This window comes from Rutidosis leptorrhynchoides, chromosome 3, assembly GCF_046630445.1.
Source record: "Rutidosis leptorrhynchoides isolate AG116_Rl617_1_P2 chromosome 3, CSIRO_AGI_Rlap_v1, whole genome shotgun sequence".
Classification (NCBI taxonomy): Eukaryota; Viridiplantae; Streptophyta; class Magnoliopsida; order Asterales; family Asteraceae; genus Rutidosis; species Rutidosis leptorrhynchoides.
Window position 1 is genome coordinate 294879039 of NC_092335.1, and position 11275 is coordinate 294890313.

General features: G+C 35.0%; 2 protein-coding genes across 2 annotated transcripts; one reads left to right on the plus strand and one right to left on the minus strand.

Annotated features, from left to right (window-relative positions):
• The first annotated feature begins 74 nt into the window (after positions 1 to 74).
• LOC139897417 (uncharacterized protein At4g26485-like) lies at positions 75 to 1537 on the plus strand. Its single transcript, XM_071880111.1, has 3 exons — positions 75 to 348; positions 442 to 640; positions 1148 to 1537. The coding sequence occupies exons 1-3, from the start codon at positions 120 to 122 to the stop codon at positions 1422 to 1424; spliced, it is 705 nt and encodes a 234-aa protein (XP_071736212.1). The 5' UTR covers positions 75 to 119; the 3' UTR covers positions 1425 to 1537.
• A 280-nt stretch (positions 1538 to 1817) lies between these two features.
• Positions 1818 to 4324, minus strand: LOC139897418 (glucan endo-1,3-beta-glucosidase 5). The gene is made up of 2 exons (XM_071880112.1): positions 3893 to 4324; positions 1818 to 3106 (listed from the first exon to the last, which is right to left on the minus strand). The coding sequence occupies exons 1-2, from the start codon at positions 4246 to 4248 to the stop codon at positions 1999 to 2001; spliced, it is 1464 nt and encodes a 487-aa protein (XP_071736213.1). The 5' UTR covers positions 4249 to 4324; the 3' UTR covers positions 1818 to 1998.
• Between the last annotated feature and the right edge of the window lie 6951 nt (positions 4325 to 11275).

An 11275-nucleotide genomic window follows, 5' to 3' on the forward strand; every position in this document is an offset into this window, starting at 1 on the left:
AAAATAAATTTAAATTATGGAGTATTAATTAAAGTTAAGGGAGTATTTATTTCACCCAAAAAGGCGCATTTCCGAAAAAGAAGATTCTGGGGAAGGGAAACAGCAATCAACGCCAAAAAATGTCGTCTTCTTCGGCAGCAGCTCTTGAAGATGATGTCGGATCATGGTCATCTTCATCGGAATCGGAGTTAGAAGAAGAAGAAGCTAAAAAAGAGATATGGAAACATCATTATTCCTCGAATCATAAATTACTTTTAGTTGGTGAAGGTGATTTCTCCTTCTCTCTTTGTTTAGCCACAGCGTTTGGTTCTGCCCATAACATTGTTGCAACTACCATCGACACCCACAGTAACTTCTATACTCCCTATTATTAATTTAATTTATGAATTATATTAATTTATTTATTAACATGTTAAATAAGTATAATTTGTGTTCCAACAGAGGAACTAGTGAAAAAATACAGCAATGCAATCGGCAATATGACAGAGCTTGAAGAAAAAGGTTGTGTAGTACTTTGTGGTGTTGATGCCACAACTATGAGCCAACATTTCTTTCTCACCACTCAACGTTTCCATCGTATCGTTTACAATTTCCCTCATGTCGGTTTCTCTTACCCTGAAGCAAATGCTTGCCAAATCAAGTCTGTAATAATACTTTTATTTTCTTAACAATTCTGTTTGTTATAACTAGTGTTGTAAAAGTCGGTCAACTAGTCCCCCAACTAGTCTGATTTGGGGACTAGTCTGATTTGGGGACTAGTCCTCCGTCTAGACATAGCTCAACGGTCAGACAAAGGCCCATCTACGGGTCAACATAGTCTATAGTCTGGATTTATTCCATCAAATTTAGTCCAAGTTGAACAAAGTCAGTCTGTTCCCGAGAAAAAAGATAATTTGAACAAAGTCAAAGTTAGTCAACGGCGGACGACTAGTCTGATTGATTTAAGGACTAGTCGGTCCAGACATGGCCCAAGTCTGTCAACGGGTCAAAAGTCGGATTTAGTCTGTAAATGTTGGTGGATTGATTCGATCAAATATAGTCAATTCAAACAATGGCCAACTAGTCCCCTGTCTAGAACAACTCCGACTTTTACAACCTTGGTTATAACATGGAAAAATTTGACTCATTTTTGTTTAATGATAAACAGGTTGAACAAGCAGTTGGTGAAAGGGTTTTTTAAGAATGCGAAAGTGCTTCTTAAGAAAGAAGATGGTGAGATACATGTGACTCACAAGGTTGGTGATCCTTATGACAAATGGGATTTGGTTAAGAAAGCTAACAAGACTGGTCTGGTTTTGTATGAGACCGCACCTTTTTTCAAACATATGTATCCTGGATATGCCCAGAAGCGGGCACATGGTAGATCTCCTGATTCAGCTTTTCAGTTGGGAGAAAGTATTACTTACATGTTCAAGCTAGTTTGATTAGTTAGTTTGATTTCTCTTGCAACATAACATTGTATGATATTGATACGGTTGGGCTTACTCTATCTTAACTTTATTGTATTTCCAGTGTTGTTTAGTTGCAGCAGCAGCATTCCTCATTTGATTATATTGTTTTGTATTATATATCTCACACTTGCCTGATGACCAATAGTCTTCAAAGGTAAAGTTAACAAATTACTGTAAAACATCAAGTCACAATTGAATGAATTTATAATATAGCAGTGGGTCCAAAGTATAATACGTTTGTGGATGCTGCTGAGACTCGACACGCATCGATCCTAACAAATTTGACTATATTACCCTGTAATAACAAGTGAATACTTTGCTTCAAAACTACTGTATAATACTTATGCAATGGATAATGATGCTGATGGTCGCTTACATCTTATAACACACACACTGTGCATATGCAATTTGTGAAGTCTTAACAACAAAAAAGCCTCGCATAAATATCGACAAAAATCTAACTAACTTGTATATGGGTATCTATTTTAGTGCTCAGACAAACTAACGACTCCGTAAACCTAAAAATGCGAACATCACATAATCGCATTCAAATCATAAGACCCCAAAATATCAATAACCAAACAATGACAAATCTGCTATACAAACTCAAACCAGCTGAATAATGCTTAGTGACAACACGATCAGCGACCCCCACAAGAAATTTGCATTGACCCATCGACGGATTTAAATACGTGACAATCCCAAACCCATCAAATTCACAGCTCTGAGAATTCTGTTTCTTCACCTGGTAATAACTGTTGAACGCGTAAGAAACGTTACCCCTTTCACCTATGTCATTACATGATCCCCCGTAATTTAAAGTCGTACAATCAGCAACACTACACGCCAGTTTAAAATGGTCTGCAGCACCCGAAAGATCTTTAGACGGGTCAGCCACGCACCACCTGGCGGGTAAATAATCAACATCCTTTGCGTTTTTTAATAACCCGATACCCGACCCGAGGTTTAACGGATACTTCGCTTGCCCGTCAAAAGTAAACATCCCCCAGTGTCTCTCGAAGCTCCCGGGAAGTACACTTTTTGCTTCTTCATCAAGAAGACCGAAAAGATAGACATCGATAGGCGGTTGACGAGGTCTAAGAGGAGTCCCTTGATTGCTTAAAACGTGATCTACGAGTCCCTGATTGAAAATTCGTGCAAAATTCACATTCGCACTTACCGATCCGTCTGTAGGCCAACCGACTTCCCCTATAACTATCGGCATGTTCCCATATCCAAGTTTAGTAAGAGCGGAGACTAAAGTGTCGTAGTTTCCATCAAACGCGTTATAATAAACGTTTGGTCCGTCGGTAACGGAGTGAGTTGTCCCTTCGAAAAACGCGTAGTCTTGCGGGAAATCAGAGTTTCCGTAAAGACTAAGAAACGGATAGATATTGACGATAAACGGGGAACCGTTAGAATTAAGGAATGTAACGAGATCCGTCATGATTTGGGAAAGTTCGGGTCGGAATGCTCCTTGAGAAGGAAGTGAGGATTCATACGCATCGGCGTTGCAAGGAACAACTAACTTTACGTTGAGTGCAACATTCGCTTTTGCTAACGATTGTTGTAAATTTGTTAAGGCTGGCATCACGTACGACTGGAATTGACCACCGTAGCTTGCGAGGAAGGGTTCGTTTCCTACAGCGATGTACCTGGGTTCACATTACAAGAATCACAAACTTTGATTAACTTTCGATGCAAATACATGATGTCATAAAATACCTATAAACACTATATTAATAATTTGAATATAGTAAAAGATGAATATATTAAACCTCAAAAACCTTCTATTCATACTAATTTGAGTAGTCAGGTTCCACTAGCTAGCTAACTTTTTATAATGTCAGTGATGTAACATCAGTTTTAGTAAACCTAAAAAAGATATAATATATAGTTGTGCTGAGGATTTTTGTTCATTTAAACATGTAACCACCTATACAAACTTCCAAGAGTGTAACATTATGTGCATACTTGAGAGAGGAAATTAATCAGCAGCATAATTAGTCACTTAATATAGTTATTCCTAACGGCAAACCTATAAACTACCTCAGTTAGTTAAACTCAATCATATCTGAAAAAAGGCAGCATTCAGATATACAAATTAAGATCAAAAGAAAGATCTGCACAGGGGATTTAAAATGTTGTAAAAAGATAACAGAATTCGTCAATACAAAAATGTAGTTATGGTAAAAAGGGTAAGAAGGACGAGATAGTGGCAGTTTGGCACGTGGTCATTATGCATCAATTTGGGCAATCACTTGTCATCCAATATTTCCTTGCCAGCCTTTTTGACAATCACTTGTCAATTTGGGGTATGAGGTAACAATCATGGGATAACTGCCGCTTACATCCGAGTAAAAATACCAAACTTCCAAGTTTACCTATTTATATACATATAAACAAATAGATACTATAAAGAGGGAAAGGAAGATTCATACTTGATGTTAGCTGGGTTGCTTTTAACCATCATGTATCTGGAAACATTCTGAGAAACCCACAAATCTGAAGCAGCCACAGAAGAACTTAGGGTAGCCAACAGATCATTTGAGACACCAACCATGACCTCAATCCCAGAGCCCATTAAAGCTCGAAGACAATCTGGGTCAGCATCAAATAGTTTAACTTTATGAATCTTGTTGTCTTTAAGAAGATCAACCACTGTTGAAGGAGACAGTCGGTGATTTGATACGGTACCCCAGTTCACCCCAATTCCTGATTCCACTGTTTCAGCTAACACTATTAAGACAACCACAACTGTTACAGCTGAGAAATTGTAACTTTTTGACAACACCATATTTGGAAATAGTTATAAATGAAAATGGGGATAAATAACGGTAGAGTGTTTCGATGAATCTTGAAATTAGGGTTTATATATTAGTTATAAATGAAAATGGGGATAAATAACGGTAGTGTTTCGATGAATATTGAAATTAGGGTTTATATATTGTTGAGGAAAGGCGGTGTAGTAGCATGGCAGTGGTTGATTTGATGTCGGCAGGTATAGGAGATCAAATCAAATGAACAGCAGTAACATAAATTATGATCCGGTTTTGCCTGATAGGCTGATAATGCCAAGATTGCACACACCTGATTAGCGGCTAATCTAGAAAGGAGCTAATTTTAAATATGTTAAATAAATATTTAAAAAGACAAAAAAATTACTCTCTCCATAATAAACATAAACAATAAACGATATATATATATATATATATATATATATATATATTATATATTATATATAAAATATTATAATAATGTTATAATTATATTTTGCTTTTTGTTTATTCTAAAGTCTAACCTCTTATTTTTTACCTATTATTTTATCCTACATGCATAAGATAAGCGTATAAATGAATTTACCTTTTTTTTTTGGCGAAAAACGTAATAACATTATCGAATCTGAAGATCAAAAAGTACAAACGATACAAAAAGAAATCTAACTTAGCCAAACAAATGGCAAAAACTACAAACCAAGTTAACGATCCTACCAACTGGGCAGAATACAAATAACCAGCAAAGTAAATACATGCCAACAAAGGATAACTTAAGTACATAGACATTACATAAAATAAACAACGACAACGATTGGGTGAACGTCAACCGTCACCATAACAAAACAACCGAAGCAGCCACAAAGCATCAGCCGCCGTCACAAAATGTTCCTAAACCGCCAAAAACCAGTTCCACTCCATTTTCGAACTAGATCTCCAATAGGGAGATCGTCGTCTGACCCAAAACTGAAAGCACCCCCGGAAAGGAAAGGACCCGGTACACACCCATGATGTCAAGCAACCTTAACCAGTGACAGAAACCCACCCTCCACTACCTCTGTCAACCTGTTTACCACGGACACACCACCACCAATAGTGTGTAGGTTCGCCCGGCCAACCTACGGAGTTCAGATCTTTAACCACCAACATTCGGTCTCCGCAGTGGCCACCACCAACTTGGTGGTGGACCACCACATTTACCAGATAAAATCAAGCCGGATCTAACATGTTAAGACAACATCCAGTGTCCACCACCAACTGGGCGGTGTTCCACCTGTAGGATTAATGTGCAAGGTACAACATATAACTATATGGCCAACTTTATTTGAGCCTTCGGGGTCACACACATATACACCGAGACGTCAAATAAAACATATATATGATGTATATATATTACTCAAGTAATAAAATAGTAAATCCAAATTAATTCATTTACTATTTATATGAATAGTAAATAAAACGAAATTAATTAATTTACTATTCACATGAAAGCGACATGATAGAAATTATTAATTATAAGTTACATAATATAACCCTAAAGTATTTGAGAAATACGACTTTGAAAAAGAAAATTACGAAAGAAGTTAAAACGCGTAAATCATAAATACGACTTTCAAAAAGGAAAATATATCCGTGATCCAAATTGATTGATACTCTTTACTTTACTTCATATTATATATATGGACGAGAGAATTGAAAAGGTAGGTAGTAAGAAAAAATAACATTGTTTCATACGGAGTATCATTTTGGATTCATAATATTAATCAAATGTTGATTAATTATTACTTGAGTTTGGACTAGCATCAATTGACGTTGTTTGAAGTGTAGTGTGGACTATCCAAAGAGACGGTCATACTTTTGATTGTAAGTTTCTCTCCGTCTCATCAATTTCTCCAAGAAAGGTATATCGTTTACTCACTTTGTGAATTACATATTTTGACAATTATTAGTGGTGTAACTGGATCACTGGGAAAGATTAATCGTGTGCATGTTTCATTAAATAAGTGAAAATTTAATCTTGTTAGATTTTGTTTATGAAATAATAAAAGATTATTATTTTAACTATCCGCTGCGTTAATCTGATTTGGTAAAAGTACACACGATTTTCCAACAGTGGTATCCGAGCCGCTTTTACACCATCTTAATTGTCGCGTGATTTTCTTTAGATTTAGCTTTGTGGTGTATTGGTAAAAGTTGAAACCTTTTTCGTTTTTAAAGTCAACACGGTTGATTTAGACTTAACCTTATGACGCACAAATATGATTGAAAGAATATCACTATTTTAAATTGTAGATTTAATTGTTATGGCTTGAATATTTATTATAATTGTTGATTGTTATATTTTATGGTTATACACATGCATTATAACCATGAACAAGCCATATATAGGTTTTAATATTGTAGTTATGAAAATTATGATTGCATACATAGCCCATAATGCCCCGACCTATGTATGATTGTTGTGATTGTTGATTACGGCAATATTATGTCATGTTGATTATTTATTTTATTAGAAAGGCCATTTTGAAGCCAAAGTTGTATTATATTTATTTTACATTTTCATAGTATTGTATTTAAGTTTATTCTAAATTGTAAAACTATTAGATTAGTTGTACTTTTCAATTTTAAATAAATGTAATAAGATGAAGATTAAAGATAAAGATGCAACGTGGATTTTGACTTAGAAGATGGCGAACAGGTCAAGTTGACAACGGTGGCATTTGTCAGGTTCACTTGATTCTTGAATTAAGTGGGAACTACGATATTACCCTTAGTTTGACATCTTGATCTCATGTCGGCTCATGTGATCAAGCATAGGATTTTTGGGCTAGGCTATGTGTGTGTGATGCATGGTTGTGTTTTAATTTTGCATTTATATATAATTGTTGATTAGAATATATATGCTAAATGTTTTTTATGAAAACATTAAATAAAACCGGTAACGAGTTTCAAATATTAAAATTGATGATTTTAAAAGGTTAAACTCTAACGAGTTTAAAGTTAAATAATTTTGAGACTCAAGTTATATATGTTTTTGATGAAAACATTAGATAAAACTCTAAACGAGTTTCAAAGATTAAAATTGATGATTTTAAAATAAGTTAAACTCTAACGAGTTTAATGTTAAATGATTTTTAAAGTCAAATAATATATATGGACGACATCTTTTAAAACTGTTTTAAAACGATACACGTTTATGTATTTGTTATTTTTATATCCTATAAATTAAATAACAAATTAGATCACAAACATAATCGACATATACAATTGTTAAAATGTTTTTTTAATCAATAGTGTAGCGAATCTTGTGTGCATGCATTATTCGTTGACACAAACTTTTTCCAAAATACCCGTCAAATTTAAGTCATGCCATCCAATGAGCTTGCAAACACTCTTCGTTATTTTTCTGATCTAGTGAGACTAGGCTGAATTATAGTCACGGGGTGGATTTTTCGATCTAGTGAGACTAGCGTGAATTTTCACTGTTTCCAAATTGGACGACTTAATCGTATTCACGGTGAGACCTGAGTTCGAGGCAATGATGGGACAAACATGCCATTAGATAATAGTGGTTTGTTGGACTACAAATATCTCTAGGTTCCATAAAGATCTAAGAGTTGTACTTGTAATGCAATTGGTACCCGCTACCTACCAATAGACTCCATAACTGCTAGCTGATCAACATATGTGGCTATGGAACCTCTATGTGAATCTTAGGCTTTCGTAAATTAATTGTTTTTTAAAAATATTATAAAAACTTGGGTAGTTAATTTATTAAAGCTCAATATCGAAAATACTAAATTGAATCTTATATCTGTTGTAGATGTCAAATAATCAAAACGTAAACCAAAACACACTTCCTTCTTTGTTGGAGAAGGATAAACTCAATGTTCAAACTTCCTAGACTGGCATTGCAACCTGAGAATTGTTCTCAAGTATAATTGGAAGTTGAATAAGTTTAGAACCCATATCCTTTCTTCCTGTTGTGGCAGTTGCTGCTGCTCAGCAAAATAATTATCGAATGTTGTTCGATGATCAGGAAGAAATAGGATTGAAGGGTGAAAAAGAATAAGCCGAATACTTTGTGGAAGGAAAATGACAAATCATTTTCTAGGAAAAATATTCCACCTTCCAAGAAGGAAAGCCCAACAAAAGACGCCAAATGTTTCCATTGTGGAAAGGTTGGCAATTGGAGAAGGAAGTTGTCCTATCTTCCAATCTGAGCTGAGAAAAGGCAACGCTGGTGAGACTAGCAAATCAGGTATATTCCATATATAGTTATATACTTCTTCTAGTGATTCCTAGATCTTTGTTAACTGGTTGTGGCCTTCACACTTGTAACAATATGAAGGGAATGAGAAGAAGTAATAGACTGAAGAAAGACACACTGGATTTGCAAGTAGGCAAAGGGGATCAAGCTTTTGTTAAAGCTATTGGTACCTCTGAACTTACTTCTCTAAGTGGTCTTATTGTTTTGTTGGAACAATAGCATTATGCTCTCAATACTGCGAGCGACATAGTTTGAAAGATGTTAGTATTGAACTTGCATTTACACACTTAGGTATTTCAGTTTCTAAGGATAATATATTTATCTTAATACCTATCCACGTGATGGTATTTTTGAAATTGATATGCATCGTGTAATTTTAAATGAGAATTCTATGTAAACCTACATCGCCAAAGTCTTCAAGCAAGATTTGAATAAGACCTATCTATGACATTGTCATATTGGTCATATAAACAAACAATGCATTTTAAAACTTCAATCTAATGAACTTTTGGAATCAATTGACTCTGAGTTATCTGATGTATGCGAGTCATATTTATGTGAAAAGATGACAAATGCTTCTTTCTCCAATTTAGGTAAAAGAGCTAAAGATCTTTTAGGACTAATACATACTGTTGTATGTAGCCCTTTAAGAACAATGTTTAGATTTAGTTAATTTTACTTCATTACATTTACTAATGAGTACAGCAGCTATGATTATGTTCACTTGCTGAAACATAAACATAAAGCTATTTTAACATTCAAAAGTATTCCAAAATGAAGTAGATAATCAGCTTGGAAAGACCATTAAAGCACTTCGCTCCGATGGAGTAAGTAAGTTTATGAATCAAGAGTTTTTTGGACCACCTAAAGAATTGTGGGATTATCTCATAGTTCACTCCACCTTACACGCCACAGCAGAATGGTGTGTCTGAACGAAGGAATCGAACTTTACTTGATATGGTTCGATCTATGATGAGTCTAACTACTCTACCGATGTCTTTTTGGGGTTATGCATTAGAGTCTGCTGCACGCATACTCAATATGGTTCCAACCAAGAAGGTAGACAAGATACCATATGAGTTATGGCATGGAAAGAGTCCTAAGTTATCTTATTTAAAAGTCTGGGGTTGTGAAGCGTATGTGAAACGTGACACTTCAAACAAGTTAGAACCCAGAGGTATCAAATGTCACTTTGTGGGATACCCAAAGGAAACAATGGGTTACTACTTTTACTACCAAGCGGAAAACAAAGTGTTTACTGCTTGGTTTGCTGAATTCTTTGAAAGGGATCTTTTCTTACAAGAAGTCAGTGGGAAAAAGTAGATCTTGAAGAAATTCAAGAATTACAAAGTGACATACCTTCTAAAGGCACTAGCCAACCGCACGTTGAAGCTGAACACACTGTTGGTGAGCCAGAACGGGTTACACCTGCACTTTATAGATGTAGTAGAACTCATCGGCTTATGAGGTTTAATTATTTGATTAATTCAGATAAACCTCAACTAAGGGATTATGATGAACCCTCTAGCTGCGTGAGGTCATATCAGATCCTGAATCTAAAAATGACTAGATTCTATGATTACAGATATGCAGTCTATGAAGAATAATCAAGTATGAGACTTGATTGATCTTCTACCCAATTGTAAGACAATGAGGTAAAAATGGGTCTTCAAAGGAAGACTGATATGGACGGTAATGTAAACACTTTTAAAGCTCGATTTGTAAAAAAAAGTTATGATGAAAGTTTTTCACCAGTCGCGAGCCTTAAAACAATTAGGATACTTATTGCCATGCTTACTTTTTATGATAATAAAATATGGCTAATGGATGTCAAAACTGTTTTCCTAGATGGTGACCTAAGCAAGGACGTATATATGGTTCAGCGAAAAGGGTTTATGAATCCTAAGCATCCTAATAAAGTATACAAGCTTCTAAAATCCATTTATGGATTAAAGCAAGCATCCAGGAGCTAGAATCTTAAGTTTAATGAGAAAATCAAAGTGTTTAATTTTTCTCAAAACCAAGATAAGCCCTGAGTTTACATTAGAGCTAGTGGGAGCAAAGTAGTCTTCTTGATCTTATATGTTGATGACATATTACTTACTAGAAATAACATTCTAACTTGCAAGATGTCAAGTCTTGGCTTGAAAAATGTATTTCCATAAAGGATCTTGATGAAGCTACGTATATTATTAGAATGAGGATCTATACAATAGATCCAATTGGCTTATTAGTTTGAATCAAAGTACATACATTATCTTGTAGAGATTTAGCATGCAAGACTCCAAGCATGGAGCTTTGCCAATGCAAAAGGGCATAACCTTGAGAAAGTCTCAAAAGTCCTATCACAGCAGAAGAGATGAGACAAATGAAATGTATCACATATGCTTTGGCTATATGATATGTATGCCATGATATGCACTATACTCGATGTTTCATTGGTTTTGAGTTTGACGAGTCATTGTCAACATAATCCAGGTGAAGTACATTGGATTGTTGTTAAGAATATTCTTTAGTATTTGCAGAGTACTAATGATATGTTCTTGGTTTACGGTGATTTGGAAGAAGAGTTAAGTATTAAGTTTTATACTGATTCTAGTTTCTAAACTAATCAAGATGATTCTCGATCCATTCACGTTGTTTTCTTTGTCATGATGGACAAGACAGTTGATTGGAAGAGCTCTAGGCAGAGCACTATTGAACAATCTACAACAAATGCAGAATACATTGTTGACTGAGAAGCTGCTCAGAAAGCTGTCTGGATAAGGAAGTTTGTTGTT